Source organism: Lemur catta, chromosome 9, assembly GCF_020740605.2.
Source record: "Lemur catta isolate mLemCat1 chromosome 9, mLemCat1.pri, whole genome shotgun sequence".
Taxonomy (NCBI): domain Eukaryota; kingdom Metazoa; phylum Chordata; class Mammalia; order Primates; family Lemuridae; genus Lemur; species Lemur catta.
The window spans coordinates 84,747,563-84,770,436 of record NC_059136.1 but is presented as its reverse complement, the minus strand read 5'-3'; the positions used below and the strand labels follow the sequence as shown (position 1 = coordinate 84,770,436).

Sequence of the window (22,874 nt, the reverse complement as noted above, 5' to 3'; positions counted from 1 at the left end):
AATTATGTACTGGATACTTGGTTCTTTTAAAGATAACTTTCTCTTAGGCTTACATTATAAAATCACATAAAATATATACACATATATAAAAATATGATTCAATAAGTATGAAATGTGACATGTTTAAATAAGATATGCAAATTAACATATAGGAATTCAAAGTCTTGACAACTTTTTATATAGCTAATATTCTATAGAGGAAAAATGAAGTAACCAAAGTCATGATGATAAAATTTTAGACAGATCAGTATAGAACTACACCTTCCATCATAGCTTCTCAGAAACTTAAATATTAGGATTCATTTAAACTTCATCATATATTTGAAATTAGTTTTTAATAAGTCAGACATAAAAAGTTATTATAATTTAAACCACAAGTAATTAATGTCCCAAACTGTCTACAAAGGCAAAATTCTTTGTTACCTGAATGCTGAAAATGCATGCAATTCTGATTGCACATCTTATACCTTCCAGGCAAAGAGAGGCTACTTCGGTATCATCACAATCTTGAAGACCCACACTGAATGCAGCCAGAAAAGGTGTCCAAGCCAACTAGAAAAATTTAAAATATATCATGAACATAAAGCAATAAATTTTGTGATAATACTACAGTAATATTTTTCAAGGCTTTCAAACAATACAAGATTTAAGGAAGTTATGAAAAAAAGAAATAAGGTTTTGGGCATAGTTATCTGAAAAGCTTTCTTAGACAAAGGGGAAAACAAACTATAAAATGCTTCCTGGGCTTAAATAAGTAGACAGCAAGATCATAAATTCAGTAGAGGACCTTAGGCATATTTTAAGAATAGCATCTATAAATTACTCACATCAATAAAAAAATAGGAAGTCAATATACATAACAAATACTAGTTTGATCCCTGAACTCATCTCTCTTTGTAAGCTTTGTGCCTTGCAATATTGCATACACTCTTTATTTCCAGTACAATTATTTTAATCGTTTTCCTACTTGCAACATTATTCTCTTTTCTTTAAGCCTGCTCCCTGAACATCATTTAGCCTATTTTTTTAAATTGTTAAATATTTTACATTGAGACATCAGGGATATCTCTGGTTCCTAGTTGGACAATATTTTTTTTTAAGTTCAATAAAATACACCCTCATTATAGATAGACTATGGAAGACACAAATACTTGTTAAAATTTTACTATCAAAACTCTGGACACCTAATGAAGTTATACTAGAAAACAAAAAAAGAGCTGCTTTTTGACCACTGAAAATCCTAATTAAGCACATAACTTTAAAATGTCTGATGTAAGAGCATTCAACTGCTTTTGGTAAGTCATCATGAAGCAAAACTACATAGTCATACAGCCACAAAGATGAAAAATGTTTATACCAGTCTGCTATAGAAATGGCAACTGGAATTTTTGAACGATCTATAAAGCCATTAGTATATACTACTAAGGCAACAAAACCACCCAGGGCTTTGTTTCTAAACTTCAGAAGTTGAAAAGTAAATATAGTCTCTAAACAAAGGATCATAAGACACAGAACCTGGGTTCCAGTCCTAGCTCTGCCACTTATTTAATCTCTCTGAACCTCATTTTTCTTCATCTGTAACACCCAAACTGCCACTACAGAGAGAAGCTATGGGAAACACATGAAGTGCAGTACTTATAAACTACAAAGTACCACATGAAAGTAATAAATTACACATTGTTACACAGAAACAGCAAATCTATTTGGAAACCTGTGTTATATTTTATACAAGAAGAAATACAAGTGATTCTTAAGCCAGTGAAAAAATTTTTTAACTCCATTAGGAATCAGAGACAATGATTTCTCCTATCAAATTACACCTAAATAATATCCAGGCAACAGTAAAATTGTCCACTCATAACTGTATAAACCTTTGTGAAATACAATTTGGCAACATGTAAAAAGGTTCTTAAAAATGGCCCTTAATATTATAAATTACATTCTAGGAATTTATCATTCTTTCCTTCCCCCAGACAATGCTTATTTATCAGGCACTTACCACAAGCCAGGAACTACGCTAAATATTGGGGAAAATAAACAGATATGGTCTTTTGCCTCATAAATGTATACAAATAATGTATATACAGACAGTCCCTAACTTAGGATGGTTTAACTTCCAATTTTTCAACTTCACAATGGTACCCACACAGCCATTCTGTTTTTCACTTTCAGCACAGTATTCAATAAATCATACCTTCATTATAGACTGAGATATTAACACTTTATTATAAAACAGATTTTGTTTTAGATGATTTTACTCTACTGTAGGCTAATTGTTCTGAGTATGGTTAAGGTAGGCTAGGCTAAGGTATGTTTGGTAGGTTAGGTATACTGATGAACTTTTGACTTCTAATAATTTCAACTTACAATGGTTTTATTATGACATAATCCCATTTTAAGTTGAGGAGCATCTGTATTTAATTAATTAATTATTATAAATATAATGAAGGAAAAGCATAGCATGTTATAAAGCGACCTAATTTAGATTAGAGGGGACAGGGCAGAATTGTCTGAAAGAAGGTGACATTTAAACTGGAAACTACTCAGGCAAAGAAGGAAAGAACTTTCTAGACAAAGGATACACCTTATATGAATGCCCTGAAAAGAATTTAAGACATTCCAGAAACTGAAAGAATGCTGGTGTAAATGCAGCAAAGACAGAAGAGAACCAGCGATGATGCTGGAGAGGCAGGTGGAGCCAGACCACAGAAGGTCTCCAAACCCTGGAGGGATGGTTAGGTTTCATGTATCATGCAAAGTCAATGACCAGCTTTGAGTAAGAAGGTGGCATTTCATTTGTATGTTAAAAAGATCACTCTAGATAAAAGGAGTACAAAGTAAGCATGAGGATGCCTGTTAGGAAAATGCTGCAGTTATCAGAGGGAGAGAAATGAGGATGCCTGGACTAGGGTAGTGGCACCAGAAAAAGGCAGTAGGGGGAAAGATTCTAGCTTGGAGGATGTTTAAATAAACTATAGCTAATCCAGATAATGCATCACAGAAGCTGTTAATGAAATTGGGAAATTACTTATAGCAGAAACAGCAAGACATAAAATTAAATACATGGTGTGTTCACAATTATTTAATTAAGATAGAAAAGTATTAGGTTATTTAAGCATGGAATGTCTAATTTCCTTAAGTACAAAATTTAACAGTTGATATCTGACATTTCACTTTGACACTTTTTTTTTATTGTGAAGGTACATCCTCATTCTTTCAAACACATGTTTTGGTTTGAGATTATCTTTCATATTTTTTTTAGAGTAATTTTTGTGAAACCATCAATAAGTCAAAAACTCATGTTATTTTTGAATACAGGTTCTATCCTGGAACCAGTGCAGTGTAGGCAGCTAGAAATATCAATGAAGTGTTTGGGAAGGATGTAGCTAATGAAGGCACAGTATGTCGATGGTTTGAGAAGTTCCATTCTGGTGATTTTAATCTTGAAAAATAAGCCATATGGGTGACCTGAGACCAAGGTGGATAATGATGAGCTGAAAGCTGTAGTAGAAGTGAATCCATCTCGACCTACACGTGAATTAGCAACAAGGTTTGACATTACCATTCCAACAATATTACTCTATCTGAAACAAATAGGCAAGGTAAAAAAAAGCTGGATAGATGGGTACCACATGAATTAAACAAGTGTCAGAAGAGAAATCGTGTTGAAGCTTGCCTTTCTTTGCTGTCACAACATAAAGCCGAACCATTTCTATACCATATTGTTACGTGTGACGAAAAATGGATTCTTTTTGGCAATCACAAGTGTTCAACACAATAGTTGGGTAAAGATGAAGTGCTGAAGCACAGTCCAAAACCGAATACTGAATATTCATCAAAAAAGCTAATGGTGTCTGTTTGGTAATCCAGCACTGGTATTACCCACTACAGCTTCATGAAACGTGGTCAATGGATTACAGCGGATGCCTACTGCAACCAATAGGATGAAATGATAAAGGATGCTTGCAATTAAGCAACTGAGATTGGTCAATACAGACAAGCTAATCCTCTTGCACGACCACATGTCACAAAAAACAACACTGCTCAAGCTACAGAAACCGGATGTGGAAACTCTCTGTCATCCACCATATTCACCAGACCTTGCACCAACTAACTACCACTTCTTCCAGGCTTTGGACCACTTCTTACAAGGAAAAATATTCAATTCTGAACAAGCTGTGGAAAATGCCTTTCGCGATTTCATTGCTACTTGCTCTCTAGGCTTCTTTGCTGCTGGCATAAGCAAGCTACCATTAAGATGGAAAAACTGTGTCAATAGTTTAGGCACATATTTTGATTAATTGTACTGCTTCTTGTTTGAGATATAAGAAACTAAACTTCTGATTTGAAATCGGACATTTCATATTTAATGACCTAGTATATAAACAGTAAAAGTATTTCTCTGAGTGGTAGAATTATGGCTGGTTCCTTATTACTTTTGTTTTGTAATCTTCTATACAACCCTCACCAAGAAAAACATTTGAAAAGATAAGTAAAATAACGGCATGAGATTATTTAAAACAAACAAACACATCTTTACAAAATTTATTTCATAATAAAGAAAAAATGTGTTTCTTATATTTCAACATGATTTTCTATATTATTTTAAAAGATAAGGCTGGTTATATTCCACTATTCCTTCTAACACTATGTCCCTGGCTCCTTCACTCTCATCCCATAATTCTTCACCAACTTTTAGAAATACAATATGACACAAGACCTCGAAGGAGGGGAAGAAGTTATTATACAGTTTTGGAGCTGAAAGAAGCACAGAAATCTTGTAGTAATCTTTCACTACTCATACATATGTGTAGTTAGAATCGGAATGAGAACTTAAATTATCATCTCCAGTCTCCATGGACCATCCATTGTACCATATTGTCTCATGAAATGGAATATAACTTACTCCATTTCTCTTTTCAAACTTGACTAGACTCTTCGCCACTTCCCTACAACCCTTTTAATGCATTGCCTACTCATTTTGGAATTTGGAGAAATGATAGAAAAGAAGAATAGAAGAATGAGGAAGGAATGGGAAATTAAATTTCAAAGAACCAGTTAGTATTATTTTCATTAAATCAACCCATAAGCACAATGTTCTGTTTTGTTCTTTACCCTACTTTCTAGGCTCCGAGCATATTTACGACCTTCTTAGTTCCTGGGCTGGAAGCACTGGGAGAGAGAAAGAGCCTCATGATCACTTTGAAATCTGAATTAACTCCAAAGGTTTAAGTATAACTCATTTAGAGAAAACCAGGCTAAGGATTAATCATCATTCTCCAAAACTTTTCTATACTCAATTCCTAAGACTACATAACAATTAATAACTTATAGTGCATAACACTTCTTGTTCTCTTTAAATAACAGAAAATTTGTATCTACTATGTCCTAAATAACATGGCTATAGCTTCCAGGTCTACACTACCATGTTATATCACTATATTTCCTTAACTTAAAAAATATGCTGAAGAAAATTATATATTAATGTATACTGCAATTAAGTTATCAGAAATTCTAACCTTAAACATGGGCCTCACATGCTCCAAATGTGTTGCACTTGTAAAAGGTGCCTGAACATGGCTCACAGCCTCCATGAGTGCCTTAGCTGTCTTGGCCATCTGTTCCATTTCTAAGTTATACAGAAGTCTTCTTTGTTTTTCACTGGCTACATCTGAAACAATAAATACTATTAGCATTTAAGATATAAAGGCATTTAAGAATGCTATTTTGATGTTTTACTATCAAATAATAAACACCACCAATTTAAGAAGCCAGACACAAAAGGTCACATACTATATGATTCTGCTTATATGAAATATCCAGAATGGATAAATCCACTGAACAGAAAGTCGACTGGTGTTTACCAGGGGCTGGGAGGAAGGTGAATGAGGAGTACCTGCTGAATGGGTTCGGGGTTTTATTCTGGGGTTATGAAATGTTTTGGAACTAGAAAGAGGTGGTGGTTGCACAACATTGTGAATGTACTAAATGTTACTGAATTCTTCACATTTAAATGGTTAATTTTCTGTTATGTGAATTTCACCTCAAAAAAGAATGTGGACTAGGAGTCGAGGATAAGTAGAAAACCTATGAAAAGGGGAGAGAGTGGGTACAACCTTCATAGTCACAATAAAAGTATTAGGGAAATAACCTAAATATGGGATAGGAGAATAGCGGAAGAGAGGTAAAAGGCAATGGCATCCTTGTACCACACATGCTTGAATGACTGCTCCTGAGTTAACAAGAAAACACTGGTCCTAACACTCCAGGGTAATTTTAATGTTTTCAGCACAACACCATCCTCCTTCCCATTTCCAGCTTCTCATTGATTTCCTACCAGCATATAAAAAATAGGACAGAGAAAGAGGGATATGAACATATTATAACATATAATACAGCTTCTCTCTACAGTAATCTTGTTACTGCAATTTTTTCAAGCTTACAATTTCACTTCCAAGTAGAAGTGTTCAGAAAGGCAGGAAGCCTCTTTCTATGTTACTCTTACATTCCTGAACCATTACCTTCTCCTCATTCCTGAAGTCAGATTTCAGCTCTAATTTTATTACCACTGTCTCCATTTATATAGTGTCTAGAACAGAAATGAGTCCATAGTTGGCTCCTACTGCTAGGTATTAACAGATCTAGAGACTCCACAGTTACTTAAGTTATGGTCTGTCTGAAGCAGTGACTTCCAAATCCATGAGCTCCCCATGACTCTCACCCTCCCCAGCTCCTCCAGTCACCCCTACTCCCAGCTTCCATCTATGTGTCATGATAGATGAACAGATGGAAAGATGTTGCTCAAAGATGATGAGACAGAAAAAAAAAAGGGGGCTGAAGTCTGACTACAGGGGCTTTCTAACCAATCTCTTTGACCCCCAAATCCTGAATGAGATTAATTGCTAAATGGATGAGTATATATTAAATATACAGTAACACATGCATATTATACAGCATTTTCTATTAATCACTGGTCAATTTATCATTCTTCAGGATGTAGGGAAAAATACACTTGGATCACCCAACTGTATATTAGAATATTTCTCATTAAAGCATGTTTCTCACCCATATTTATATGGTTACTTTATTCTAAATCAAGTGAAATACTCTTTTAAGGACCCCCATTTTTTTCCCTTGAACAATCAGGACTCAATTGATTTGGATACTTACTTTGTTTACTTGATTTTGTAGGGATTGTTAGTTCTTTTGTTTCTTTCATTGATATCTTTTTCCCGGCTATTTCATTATAGATGGCTGATAGATACTCTTCAGGAAGGTCTTTACTGTCATTAATACCTCTATTCATCTTAATGTACTGTTCCTTCGTCATTTTATTTTTAACCTAGATATGAAAAACCATTATAATTCCTAAAAATTAACATAAAAGTTTCACTGGTATTTTAAGAACTGAATACTCATATGAGAGATTGTATGATTACTTTGAGATAGGATGTTCAAAATGTTCAGTAAAAAACATATAAAAATGAAAAAAAAAGCCACAGAAAATGAAGGCAATGTAGAAAAGACCCATTCTGGCATAAAGTAATTCATCTTTCTCTGCAGTGGACATGAGTAATTTGCAATGAGAAAGGAGACTGGATAATGAAATTATTTGGTTTTGCCTGAGGCTTAAGAGCTCTTGCAGTCTCTTAAAAAGGGATATGGCAATTATTAGAAAATAAAAGTATCAAAAACATTCAAATCTTAGTTCAGAAGAACATAAATGTGCTGCTAAAAAAGTTAAAAACTGATTTTATGTAACAGTGGATGCAAGAATAACAATAGCTGAAATTTACTTACAACAAGAGAACAATCTGTTTGAGTCATTGTGGCAACTGAATTATATTAGGTGATCTGGACAAAGTATTCTAGGACTGCTTTATCTTGTTTAACAGTACCCTGAACAGGAATGTCCAACTTTGTACCTTGATAAAGCTATGGAATACAAGTTTGGAGTCTGTAAAATGGTAGCCCTGTCACCAAACTTGGGAACAAGCACAGCCAAATGTTTACACTGTATCTCCGGAAACTGAGACAGATAAAACCCAGAAGTCTTATGATATCTCTGAAGAGATATTTATTTAACTAAATATATTCCTACCTATCACCTTCCATACAGAATTTAGGGCAATTCTAAAGATAAGGCTCCTGTACATTTACATTAAAGTACATAGAACAATAATCAAGCAAGTCATCAGAAGTTTGCAAAAACCCTCAGAGCCAGGCAAAGTGGCTCACACCTGTAATGCCAGCAACTCGGGAGGCTGGGGTGGGAGGAGTGTCCAGCCTGAGCAACACAGTGAGATCCTGTCTCATAGGAAAAACAAAATGAAAAATGACTGTAAAGAGACCAGAGTGTTTAGAAAATATAACTGAGATTCATACACTTATTTACTTCAGATTACTCTGCAAACAGATCTTTCTAATCTGTCAGAGAAAGGTGCTAGGAGTGCTTTTCCTATAAAAGTGTAAAAATATTACCACACACAATTTTTCAAATGTAACTTATTACCTAAGGCAATAAAATTCTATCATACAACTTTAAAAACTCATCTTGAGTCATAGCACTAAAAAAGAAAAAAAGCTGTATTACCTAAAGTTCTGACAAATGCTTAAAAACAGACTAGGAACAACAAAATAAAAGACTGCACAAGTGCTGCCAAGAAGAGGTAAAGGAAGATGTCAGTCACCTAGAAATTTTGAGCATGGCAAAACGTTTTAGCATCATGCCATTAAAAGGCAGAGAGAAGTCTTGACACAAAATCTGAAGTAGCAGTTAAGTGTCTATGCATCTGGGTTGGGACTCCCAGAAAGTGGGAGTAGAGATTTTGCTTTCAGGCATCCAAAATAAAGCACAGTGCTCACACAGAACACTTCTGCCACAGTGGGATTCTGGAAGCCATGTAAAACTTTTCTGCTCCTGACATCTTTTATGGAACACTCTACTCTTGACTTTTATTCTCATGTGCTTAAATGAAGCTGTGCCTTGTTTAGTGTTTAAATCACTTAAAGTTGGTGGTTACTACTGATGATTAATATACACAAAAAATTAAATATGTTCTAAACATACCTCAAAAATTTAAAAATTCACTGACTTACACACTATATAAAAGGTAGCCTAACTATAAATACTCTACGTGCAAAAGGAACAAAAATGGCTTGTTAAAATTCACCTGTATTTTAAGTTTGAAAACTGAGAATGAGAAGAATCAGTTTTAAGAAATTCCTTTAAAGTTACCTACATTCTTTTAAAATGCTGTTATTTGTCATAGTGCATATGGTTCTCAACTGGGGCCAAGATTATGCTTCAATTTTCTAACTGGCTACTTAGCTTCATAGGAACTCACAAGCTGCTCTACAGATGCAGGGCTATGTATCAGCACACGATGCCAAGCAGCAATCTGACAAGGACCGGGCTGACAACAAGCAGTGGCCACTGCGAGATAGGACTTGCGAGCACATGGTCCATGAACAGAAACTATACGCTGAAGACAGGACATTATTCTCAACATAATGCTCCCTAACTGGATGTCTTTAAAAACTTTTAGCAACCTGGGTACTTATGAAAAGATACAAAATGAAATTTTAATATTTCTTCAAAATAACTCAGCACAAGCATATACATATGTATAGGAAGACATGGCACAGGTACATATGATACTGCCTATTCATTTATACAACCAAATGTCTTTAAAAGTATAATCTTCTAAAAACAAAGGAATGCAAGCCCAGGCTATAAATACTGTGGGTTAGACTGAAAAATGAGATGAAAAATCAGACTGAAAACTCTGATATAAAGATATCTAAATAAATCATTATCTGTGGACTGCCTTATAAAATCGTGGAAAAAAGTAATCGTGCTGGATAATGAAAACCCTGAAAGATGAGCTGCTTTGACTGTACTGCCAGTGATATGCCAAAGGCACATCTTAAATGATTAAAATCTTAAATAATTTTTTTAAAAAGTCCTATATAAAATCAAGTAAATCTGTGGTAAATGCACAGTTTTCAATGGTGATGTTTAAAATAGGAGTAACTTCATATATAATACTCCCTCCTCATGTTTGATATATCATTTTCATATCAGTCCTGCCTTAAACCTCTCAAAATACAAACCAAAAAAATCTCCATACTGCAAAGGTTAATCTCAAACTCCAAATAAAATTTAGTTTTTCCAATACATCTCAGATTAGTAAGTATATGATTTATTTTATATCCTAAGAATAATAAATGTCATTAGATACCTACCTCTAGAAATATGAAGAAATTCTTGTAAATACTTTGTAAAGACAATTTTACCCAAAGATATCAAAGCGTGTTTTTAGAAACTAAGCAAAAAATACGAAAACTTTAAAAATAACTTCTTGTAGTGGTTACCAGAAACAAAGTGACATTTCTTTAATATTTAAGAAGGAATTATGAATTTTATGAAGCAAATGAAATTTGAACATTTCCTAGATATCAGATGTTTTAAAATTATTATTAATTTTTTAGGTGTGACAGTATTGTGGTTATGTTTAAATAGAGTATTTTTCTATTAGAGATACATACTGAAATAAATACAGATAAAATGATACCTGGGATTTGCTTCAAAATTATCTGGGGGAGGGAAAGGATGTAGATAGAATAAGACTGGCCTACAGTGATAACTGTGCAAGCTGGGTGAAGGGTATATGAGGGTTCTTTATACTAATCTCTCTACTGTTTAAGTTTGAAATATTAAAAAAAAAAAAGATGGCTTATATGTAGTGTTTTTACATGTTGTGACAAATATAGACAGAAGACCTATAAATATCCTTCTAGGTTAAAATATGTCTTAAGTTTAATATAGTTGTCTGTCATGAGAATGACACATACAGATATATTTTACAGATACCTGAAAGTCTTAATTAGAATTACTACTGAAAATGAACAGAAGTTTTTCAAAAGAAGATAGACAAATGGCCAACAAACATATGCAAAAATGCTCATCACTAATCATCAGGGAAATGCAAATTAAAACCACAATGAGATATCATCTTACTCTTATTAGAATGGCTTTTATTGAAAAGTCAAAAAACAATAGATACTGGTGTGCATGCAGAAAGAAAGGGATGTTTATTCACTGTTGGGGGAGTTGCAAATTAGTACAAACCCTATGGAAAACAATATGGAGATTTCTCAAAGAACTAAAGTAGGCCTACTATTCAATCCAGCAATCCCACTACTAGGTATCTACCCAAAGGAAAATAAGTCATTTTATCAAAAAGACACCTGCACGCCAATGTTTATTGCAACACAATTCACAATAGCAAAGATGTGGAAATCAACCCAAGTGCTCATCAATTCAAGAGTGGATTAGCAAAATGTGATATATATATATATACACCATGGAGCACTGCTCAGCCATAAAAAAGGATGAATTAATGCCTTTTGCAGGAATTTAGAAGGAAGTGGAGACCATTATCCTAAGCTAAGTATCTCAAGAATGGAAACACAAACACTACATGTACTCTCTAATAAATCGGAACTAACTTATGGGTACACAAGTACACAGAGGAAAAGTAAAAGTCATCGGAAATCAAGCACGGGGGGGACAAGGGGAAGGGCAAAAACCCACCTGACCGGTACAATGAACACTATTCGGGTGATGCGCACATTTATAGCCCTGACTCAAGCTATGTATCAAAAACATCTGTACTGCCTTAATATTTTAAAATTTTAAAAAGTACCAAAAGTAAACTTAAAGAACAATATGAATTTTAAAGGACAATAAAATGACCTGTTAAATTATTTAAAAAAATAAAAGAGTTACTACTGAAAATTGCTTTTGTAAAATGTTTATCAACCCAGATTAAATACTCCAATTTGGTGATCAGTTTAACTGAATAAGATTAAAATTTCAACTATTACTTAGTGAATTCAAAAGTACATATTTAATTGTGCTATTTACTGTAAAACTGACTCAGAAGAAACCATACCTGTGGACTGTGAAGGTCAGTGGTCAACATGATAATTGAGTAAGCCAAAACATAAGCAGTATCTGCACTAGCAAAAAGGGTTTGTCTGGAAAAATAAACGTATCATGTTATAAACTTTTACTGTTTTATCATTCCATTTAAATAAGTCATCTCAAACCCCACAGTACTTTTAATTTTCTCTCTCACAATTTATGTTCTATCTCACATTACAATTTTTTATGGATTTGTCCTATCATTTCCAGATCGAAGACAATCTAAATTCTCTAAGGCAAGGGATTATGTCCTATTATCTCTAAATCCCTGGGTGCTCCCTAACACAGTGTCTTGGATACAGCTGACAATCAATAAGCATTTGAATCTTATTTACCCTTGGTTGCATTCTAGGTATCTTGCAGCAAATTTTTCCATTAATCGGTCAATTTTCTGAGCTTCCCCTGGAAGACGGAATCCTTCCAGAAACATGCGAAGAGCTGAAACAAAGTCCTTTCCTGAAAAGTCATGTTGGTCCACATATGCATACATGACTTCTTTGTTAAATTTATCATTATCTCCCAGGAATTCACCCACTTGAGTCTAAAGTAAAAACAGAAGATAGAAATTGATATTCTAATGGCATGTTACATTTGCCACACAGCCATTTAAAAAGCAGAAAAACCCATAAGATTCACAAGTTTCTGACTAAAAGATAAACAATTCCAAACATGAAGCTAAAAATTAAACTACCAAATGCATTTATAAAAATACCAAGATATCCTTTTAAGTTCAGAAAATTTAAAAGGCAAAATTTCTATTTTACACACACACACACACACACACACACACACACACACACACACACACACACACAGTTGTCCCTGGGGTATTTTGGGACATTGATTCCAGGCCCCTGCCTTGGGTAACAAAATCCATGGATGCCCAAGTCCTTTATATAAAATGGTGTAGTATCTGCATATAACCTATGCACACACACCCACATATTTTAAATCATCTCTAGATAATTATAATACCTAATAATTGTAAATGCTATGTAACTAGTTGCTATACTGTACTGCTGAGGGAATAATAAGGGGAAAAGGTCTGTACATCTCCAGCACAGACACAATCATCCATTTTTCCCTGAATATTTTCAATTCGCAGTTGACTGAATCCATGGATGCAGAATCCACAGACATGGAGGGCCAACTATATATATTTATATTATAACCAAGGTTATTCTTTAGGTTTTACTTACCTTCATACTTAGGAAAACATTTTAAAGGGGCAACAACATGTATTATTAACTTAAAAAGGAATTTTATAGAAAAGGTTAGAATGAAATAAAATGGTATTCTTACAGAGTCTAATCTTTCCTCTTGATGTAAGAATTGGGCAATATCTTCAGGTGTAGTGCCAAGCATCCCCTGTTCTTGGAGGTACTGTATTCCTCTCTTTGGCTTCTTATTGAATCTAGATGATGTTAAAGTTAATGAGAACATTAAAAATAGAAAACCATTTGTATTTCCTGAAAAGAGTATCTTAAACTACAGTAAATTAATTTTCCAACAGCACTCAAGAAAAAGGAACTTATTTAATATAATCAATATATGAATGTACTAAAACATTACATTGTACAAAGTTTTCTTTTCTTTTTAGAAAAGAGTCTCAAATGAGGCCAGGTATGGGGGCTCACACCTGTAATCCCAGCCCTTTGGAAGGCTGAGGCAGGAGGATTGCTTGAGGCCAGGAGTTCAAGACCAACAGCCTGGGCAACATAGTGAGACCCTGTCTCTATAAAAAATAAAAAAATTAGCTGGGTGTGGTGGCACGTGCCTGTAGCCCAGCTACTGGGGAGGCTGAGCTGGGAGGATCATTTGAGCCCTGGAGTTTGAGGTTACAGTGAACTATGATCATGCCACTGCATTCCAGCCTGGGCAACAGAGTAAGACCCTATCTCCAAAAAAAAAAAACACATATAAATAAATAATTTTTAAAAAGAAAGAAGAGAGTTTCAAATGGAAGGCCACATTTATCACCGAAATGGATCATTTCACATACTTTTTGTTACAGTATGGTATATTTTTTAATCCATATCAACAGCAGTAAACTAGACTATTAGAGATAATGACATGTGGTAGATGAACTTTATAGCTGTGAATACTAAATAACTCCTACAGGCATACCTTAATTATTGCACATCATAATATTTCAAACTTTTTCATTATTATTATACCTGTTACGGTGATCTGTAATCAGTGATCTTTGATTATTTTAATTGTTTTGGGGCACCACAAATCGTGCCCATATAAGATGGCAAACTTAATCGATACATGTATACGTTTAGACTGCTCCACTGATGGGCCGTTTCTCCACCTCTCTCCCTCTTACCTGGCCTCCCTATTCCCTGGGACACAACAATATTGAAACTAGGCCAATTAATAACCCAACAACAGGCTTTAAGTGGTCACGTGAAAGGAAAAGTCACACCTCTCCCACTTTAAATCAAAAGCTGGAAATGATTTAGTGAAGAAGGCATGTTGAAGGCAGAAATAGGAGTAAAGGTAGGCCTCTTGCACCAAATAGCCTAGTTGTGAATGCAAAAGAACAGTTGTTGAAGGAAAGTGAAAGTGTCACTCCAGTGAACCCACAAATGATAGGAAAGTGAAACAGCTTTATTGCTTATATGACAACATCTTAGTGTTCTGGATAGACACAATGTTCCCTTAAGCCAAAGCCCAATCCAGAGCAAGGCCCAAATTCTCTTTAATTCTATGAAGGCTGTGAGAGGTGAGGAAGCTGCAGAAGAAGAGTTTGAGGCTAGCAGAAGTTGGGTCATGAGGTTGAAGGAAAGAAGCCACCTCCGTAACATAAAAGCACAAGGTTAAGCAGCAAGTGCTGATGGAGAAGCTGCAAGTTACCCAGAAAATCTAGCTAAGATCATTGCTGAAGGTGGCTCCACTACACAACAGATTTTTCCATGTAGATGAAATAGCCTTCTATTGGAAGAAGATTTCATCTAGGGCTTTGAAACCTAGAGGAAAAGTCAATGACTGGCTTCAAAGCTTCAAAGGACAGGGTGACTCTCTTGTTAGGGGCTAATGCATCTGGTGACATTAAATTGAAGCCAATGCTCATTTTCCATCTGAAAATCCTAGAATAACAGAATAACAAAGCCTAAATAACAGCACATCTGTTTACAGCATTGGTTTACTGAATATTTGAAGCCTACTGTTGAGACTTATTGCTCAGAAAAAAAGATTCCTTTCAAAAGGAATCTCATTGAAAATACACCTTGTCACCCAGGCAACGTACAAGGAGATAAATGTTTTCATGCCTGCTAACACAACATCCATTCTGTAGCCCATGAATTAAGGAGTAAATCTGACTTAAGAAATACATTTTGTAAGTCTATAGCTGTCATAGAGAGTGATTCTTCTGGTTGGATCTGGGCAAAGTAAAATGAAAACCTTCTAAAAAGGATTCACCATTCTAAATGCCTTAAGAACATGTGTGATTCATGGGAGAAGGCCAAAATAGCAATATTAGCAGTTTGGAAGAAGGTGATTCTGACCCTCATGGATGACTATGAAGGGTTCAAGACTTCAGTGGAGGAAGTAACTGCAGATGTGATGGAAATACCAAGAGAACTAGAATTAGAAGTGGAGCCTAAAGATGAGACTGAATTGCTGCAATCTCATGATCAAACTTTAACAGATGAGGAGTTGCTTCTTGTAGATAAGTGAAGAAATGGCTTCTTGAGATGGAATCTACTGGTAAAGACGCTGTGAACACTGATGAAATGACAACAAAGGATTTAGAATATTCCATAAACTTTGTTGATAAAGCAGCAACAGTGTTTGAGAAGACAGGCTGCAATTTTGAAAGAAGTTCTATAGTAGGTAAAATGCTATCAAATAGCATCACATGCTACAGAAAACTCTTTTGTGAAAGGAAGAGTCAATCATTGCAGCAAACCTCACTGCTATCTTATTTTAAGAAACTGCTGCACCCACCTTAACCTTCAGCAACCACCACTCTGATTAGTCCAGCAGCCATATACATCAAGGCAAGACCCTCCACCAGCAAAATGATTATGATTTGCTGAAGGTTCAGATGATCATTAGTATTTTTTAGGGATAAAGTACTTTTAAGTTAAGGTATGTACATTTTTTAAGACATAATGCTATTGCATACTTAATAGACCATGGCATAGTATAAATATAACTTTTAAATGTATTGGGAGGCCAGAAAATTAGTGTGACTTGCTTTATTGTGATATGCACCATATTGAGGTGGTATGGAACTGAACCCATAATCTCTGAGGTATGCTTGTACTTTGAATATGTATTTTCCTAAATCCTCAAGTAATCTTAGCTCATTTGTCCAAATGTATTAGACTGGCACACAAAACCTCTCTCAATATATCCTATTCCACACATCCTATTCCATTCCCTAAACACACATATTTTCAGTCTATTTCCTCTGCATACCCTTTACCTGCTTGATTCACTGGGGACTCCCACAAGTGCTTACAGATCCAACTCAAATGTGACCTCTTTGTTTACAAATCATTTACTCCCTACTTTTACTACTTTGGTGCTTTATCACCTGTCACCTGGCCTACTGCAAGAGTTATTAAATGGTCTCCCCATCTCCTTTTGCCCATATTCTAATCTGTCAAATCCACTTTCAGGATATTAGCAAAGTCATATTTACAAAACAAATCTGATGATTCCACTCCTCTCTTAAAATCCTTCACAAACTAGCATGCCAGTCTCAAGAGACACAAGACAAAAACTCCTTTACATAAAGAATAAGGCCTTCTGTAATCTAGATCCAACTCAATGCTCTTCATCTCATCTCTTGCTACTCCTCTTCACCCTGCCCCTGCCAAGGTGAACAATGGTCTTCAAATGTCTCCCCTTCCCTCTGGTGCTGCTACACATGCCATTCTCTCTGTCTGTAATGCTCTTGCCTGTTCTGTCTTCCTAATGATTCTCCTGTCAAGTTTTAATTCAATCATAATCACATACTTTTACTAAAATCAAACATTTTCCGCTGAGATAAACACAACACCTGTTCTCTAAAAGCTCTCACTGTAATGGAAGAAACACAATTTTAAAAAATTTTAATAGTAAAAATGCAACAAATAAATACAGTGACAAGGGAAGAAAATAACACACAAGTGACTGATTAAGATGGTCATGATATATTTTCTGGGAAAGGTGACTCTGGAACTGAGTTTTGAAGAATGATTGTATCTCTTAAAAACAATAAGCAAAAACATCCCACAGAAGGAGATAACATACTGATACACAAAAGCATAAGACAGCATATCATAATAAACAGAGAAATGGCAAGTAATAAAGCCTAAAATCCAGGAGATCCAAATCACGAAGGTACTATAATATATTGCCATCACAAGAAGCTTCGGCTTTATCATCTAAGAGGAAGAGAGGGGAGAAATAGAAGCACACTTTAATTCAAGAAAGATTACTCTAGTCAAGTGTGAGAAAGACTAAAGAATGAACAAGACCACAGAAAGGTAAGCCAATTATAAAAGATTATACTAGTCAAGGCAAGAAATGGTGATGGTTTTACTTGTGAGAATAGCTTGTGGGAGATGGAGAAAAGAGAATAGATTACAGAGATATTTAGGAAATAGAATCAACAGGATTTAGTGACACATACATTCAGAGTGAGGGCAAAATCTAAACTAACTTCCAGGATTCTAGTTTATAAATTTACTAACATGCTGGGGTCATTTGCCTAAATAAGAAATACAGAAACAATAGGGTTTTCTGTTTGTCTTTTGTTTAAGGTAGTAGCATTGTCAACACATAAAATCACTAACACTAGTGTTTTTGTAATCCAACTGAAAAAAATATAAAGCCTATAAAGGAGCAAGGCTAGCTCGAAGTTTCACACTTAAAATTTTTTGATTTGTCATGATTGGGAAATGTAATAGGTGATTTCATAACTGAGCTAAACAATGCTACACAGACGGTGTTCATCAACAGCCACTTAATATATGGTGCAAATTAATTTATATGACAACTATAGTTGGGCATTATAAGAATCTATTTGGGCTAGGCTGCAATGAATAAGGGGAGCTGAATAAGGAACCAACAGAACTCTTGGATCTAAGAGAACTACCCCATTTTACTCACTGAACAGTGGTAATGAAGGAATAAAAAATAATAAGATGTAGAGAAACCCACGGCAGGGGTGGCACAGTACTGGCAGAGGAATATTCAATAACATTTCTCCTTAAAATGTGAAACTTACAAATCTATCCCTTGTTCTATTATTTCTTTTTGTTGCTTTAGGACCTCAAATTGTTCTGGATTATCAGTGCCAGACATCTGTGTACTGTAGCTGCCTATTCCTGATGATGATGTTGACTCCAAGGAATTTAAACTTCCATATCTGTTTATTGTCTCGGGGTGTTTGATTTCATTCATGTCTTGCTCTGAGGGTTTCTCCTGACCTGAAAGAAGAAAAACTGATATAGTACATTTATCTGTCAAAGAAAAAAAAATGTGAAAGGGAAAACAAATTCTCAAATAACACAAGGCATTTCAATGTTGCATAGATACCTATTTAATACAAACAAAGTATTAGGTGACATAATAAACAATATACTTAGATATAAAAACACACTGTAACTTGTACATGTACAATCTACACCTGTGGTCCCCAAACCCTAGGCAGCAGACCGGTACCGGTCTATAGCCTGTTGGGAACCAGGCCACACAGCAGGAGGTGAGCAGTGGCTGAGCAAGTGTATTTGCAGCTCCTCTCCATCACTTGCATCACCACATAAGCTCCCCCTCCTGTCAGATCAGTGGTGGCATTAGATTCTCCTAGGAGCATGAACCATACTGTAAACTGCACACATGAAGGTTCTAGGTTGTGTGCTCCTCTTGAGAACCTAATGCCTGATGATCTGAGGTGGAGCTGAGGCAGTGATGCTAGCACTGTAGAGCAGCTGCAAATAGATTATCATTAGCACAAAGGTTTGATGACACAATAAATGTAATGCACTTGAATCATCCCAAAAACCTCCCTCCCCACTCTGGTCCATGGAAAAATTATCTTTCGTGAATTCGGTCTCCGGTGCCAAAAAGGCTGGGGACTCCTATCTACACCATTAAGAGGAGTTCTTTTTGCACTTGCAGTGCTGAGTATCTACTGTATTTCTGCTCTCAGCTCATTCGCATGAGGAATAGTTTTTAATAACACTAGTGTAACCCTACAGCTGTAAGTTTTTCTCTGAATGAGGGTAAACATCAAACACAGATGAACAATTCAACCTTCTCCAAACATACTGGCTTTAATACATTTCATCTGTAATTATAACAAAGTTACATAAATATACTTCACTTTATATAATATTCAAAATATTTCTAGGAAGATTTGAAAAGAAAAAATAGTTTGGATAACTAAGCTGGAAAATTCACAATTTTAAAGCTAGTCATCTAACTCATAGAAAATGTTTCCTTATCAGTTAAATACATCATGAAACTGTTTTCACAGCATCTGCAACTATCCTCCAAAGTATCATTTAGTTAAAATGATGAAGAATTACAATGCAAAATGTCACCTTACCAAGAGTTGTCTGAGAGTTGGGATTCACATACTGATCCTTACTCCATTCAACCATACACTTCAAAATTGACACTAAGCATTCTAAACCTTTTTTCCTTAGGCTCAATTCCTACAAAATAATTCAAAAATACAATAAAAACAACGTCTTTTAAGGAAAATGCCTGGCTCTTCCTTGGCAAAGTTTACATTTGAAAATGTTTCTAAAGTTCTTACCTGAATATTACTCATACCAAGTTCTTGACTGCCCCTTCCTTGAGCGATTTTTGATAGATCATTTACTAGTCTTTCAAATATATTGGCTGCATTTAAGTCACAGTCATAGTTTACATAAATATCCACTACACTTTGAGCATCTGTAACAACATATTAATTTTAACAAAATGCATTGAGTATATGCATACACTGGGCCTTTTAAATATCTAAGAGATAATAAACAATTTCAAATACCTGCACAAATCCTTGTCAGTGTCTGAATAACCATCCATTTGTGATCAAATGAGCTGGTAGATGTTTCCAAAATGTATAAGAAAATTTCTTTAAAGAACACCTGTGATTAGGGGAAAACTTCTATTTAAAATATTGTTTAGAATTCACATGTGTGATCACTTCTTAAACATCCCAAGCTGTAGAGAAGCAGAGATTAGGACCCAGGCTCCTGTGGAGTTCCAACTCTTTCAGTTCTATCTCTGAAACCTCAGAACTGAAATAACTTCAGTGAGCGACTTAAATTTGCCCTTCTAGTACCAGCACTGCACTTTACATTGTTGTGTTTTGTTTACCATCACAGAGCTACTACAAGAGAAAAATGCAAAGATTTGGAGTTCCTCTGGGTAATAATTTCTTGAACATATTTACAAAACTAATTTAACTTAGGCTTCATTTTTAACCCCCTCAAAGAGCATAATTTACGCTCTATTCATCAGTTATATTTTTTAGACATTCTAGTACTGGGCAGGCCTGTTTCTACATTCAAATGTAAGTTACACTCTATCAACACAATAAAAAGGACCTAAGTCTTTTTTCTTTCTTTTTTTTTCAATTTTTTTGCTCTCATCCTCACACAGGACAATCAATTTTATTTTTTAATTAATAATAATTGTACATATTCCCTGAGTCTTATAATGGTATAATATTTTTCTAATTATTCACAAAAGTGAAAATCTCTACTATCTGAAAACTATATACAAACTATTTCTCACTATTTTTTACACCAAATAATATCAAGCACAAAGGAGTTAATCAACCCACACAAAGGAGTTAATCAACCCAATGAAATAAATTTCAATTTAACAGCTAAAAATTTTCAGATTCAAGTTTATTTTGTAAACGTGATGCGACTTAAGAAGGGATGACTAAAAAAGAAAAACAACATATTAAAATTCATGGAACATATGTATTATGAATCCAGAAATAACCATATTTATAATATGACTAAAACTCCTCCCAAACTGGGTTAGGAACTCCTATAATGCGCTTTTCTTTCACAAAGCTCAACACATTTCTATTCACTTACTTAATATCAGTATTTTCTATGATTGTAAGGTAGAATAGGGTAGGGACCAGGTCATTCTTGCTATGCACTGTGTTCACACTGCATGGTACATAGTAGGTATTCAATAAATATTTACGGCAACATGCCCACAGTTCCCAAATACTGCTCCAAAGCACCCAGAATGCTGAAGCAAACTCACAGGGGTGCCATAAGAATTTCTGAAGCAAAATTCACAGGGAAATATATCTGTTGGATACTACATCTGCTGGATACCTTGAAAGACTGATCAAGAAGATCACACTACATTCCCTTCTATGACATCATAATCTGTGCAAATCTGCATTTTGGTAATTGCTATGATAAAAAGCAAGTACTACATGAAAATCAATGAAGAATAAGAATGAGGATGGCAGTGTCCAATCCGATTCTAAGGTCTAAGAAGTTGTGTACAGTGTCTAATTGGCACACACAACCCAGTGGTAAGTAATTGTGGTTATAGGTGCACTATTTTTTTAAATGGATAGTAGGTTGTTAAGACAAATATTAAGTTGTTTGGCTCTAACTGCTTAATAGATGGAACTGCTAGGTATTTCTTTTGGCCTAAGTGCACCATGAAAACATTAGAGACTAATGATGGCATGAATCAAGAAAGTTTGGGATTCTCTGACTTATGAAATAAATAAGTAACACAGATTTGAAGAAAGAGGAGAAAAACACTTTAGCTACTTTCTATGGTTTATTAAATTGCACTAATAAGCAAAGTATATTATTGCAATGTAAGATCTCATGCCTATCAACAGAAGCTCTAAAAAAAATATCAAACTTGTAATGATTTATTGAGTACATACAATGTATACATGTGGAATAACGGCTCTATTATTAAGCACACTGTCTTACATAATAGATATTCTCTTGAAAAGCTGTGTATATGAAATGTATTTTCTGCAAATGATACAGAATTTAATGACCTTAGAAAAATCACATTATAGAAACTTTGAAGCGAATAGTCTCATAAAATGAATTTTCATGTAACAATCTTTATTTTGTTTTGCAAATTTATGTTTTCATATGTTGGGCTTTCTCTAAGAGGAACAGACCTGATCCAGAATTTGAATATGTTTAATATTTTTGAAAGCATATCTATACTTATTTTAGTCTCATTATCTCCCATTGAGGGACAATGGAGGGTGAGATAAACTCTTAAGTGATCTCTTTTAAAAATTAGAATAATATGACAATAATTTTGCAATGAGAATCTACTATCTATTAGCTGACAGAAAATTTCTTTTGAGTATTTCCTTTCAAATTCATTTTTCTAGAATAAGTCAACTTTACAAAAATCGTAATTCCAACTTAAATGATTTCTGATATCTAGGTTCCATAATAATTTATATTTCACACAGTCTACTAAATAGTCCTTACAGAAGTGGAGTCTCAGTGCCCCAAAACCTGTAACGGACTGCATAGTTTTCCAAAATTCTCTAATGCCAACTTAAATGCCTCATCATCAAATGAAAGACATACTGGTTTTTAACAAAAGCAAAAGTTCCAAAAGTTTTTTTTAAGTCTCTTTTATCTGTAGTTCCTGAAGATAATGGGAAAAAACTATCTAAAAATAGCAAATCTTCCTAGTTAAATGCCTTACATTATTTTAACAGACATATGGAAAACTCCTAAAACTTGACATCATATAGGCACCAAAATTCCTTTTCTGTCCAAAAATATGGCCCAAATTTTAAAACTTTCACTTATTCTGTTTCATTGTCATAACAATGTTCTAAGAAAATTCTAATAGACATTACAGAACATTAGCAATAAAGGATGATTATTTTAAC

The 22,874-nt window shown here is 34.6% G+C and overlaps 1 protein-coding gene across 1 annotated transcript in view; it reads right to left on the bottom strand.

The window, feature by feature from the left end:
* Nucleotides 1–22,874, bottom strand: part of ARFGEF1 (ADP ribosylation factor guanine nucleotide exchange factor 1) — a 130,147-nt gene that overhangs the window by 40,833 nt on the left and 66,440 nt on the right. The window contains exons 11-20 of the mRNA XM_045560548.1: nucleotides 19,995–20,094; nucleotides 19,761–19,900; nucleotides 19,548–19,656; nucleotides 18,225–18,426; nucleotides 13,295–13,406; nucleotides 12,328–12,533; nucleotides 11,961–12,045; nucleotides 7,171–7,342; nucleotides 5,520–5,671; nucleotides 424–552 (exon numbers count right to left, since the gene is read on the bottom strand). Of these exons, the coding sequence (XP_045416504.1) occupies nucleotides 424–552; nucleotides 5,520–5,671; nucleotides 7,171–7,342; nucleotides 11,961–12,045; nucleotides 12,328–12,533; nucleotides 13,295–13,406; nucleotides 18,225–18,426; nucleotides 19,548–19,656; nucleotides 19,761–19,900; nucleotides 19,995–20,094 (1,407 nt within the window). The remainder of the gene's footprint in view (nucleotides 1–423; nucleotides 553–5,519; nucleotides 5,672–7,170; nucleotides 7,343–11,960; nucleotides 12,046–12,327; nucleotides 12,534–13,294; nucleotides 13,407–18,224; nucleotides 18,427–19,547; nucleotides 19,657–19,760; nucleotides 19,901–19,994; nucleotides 20,095–22,874) is intronic.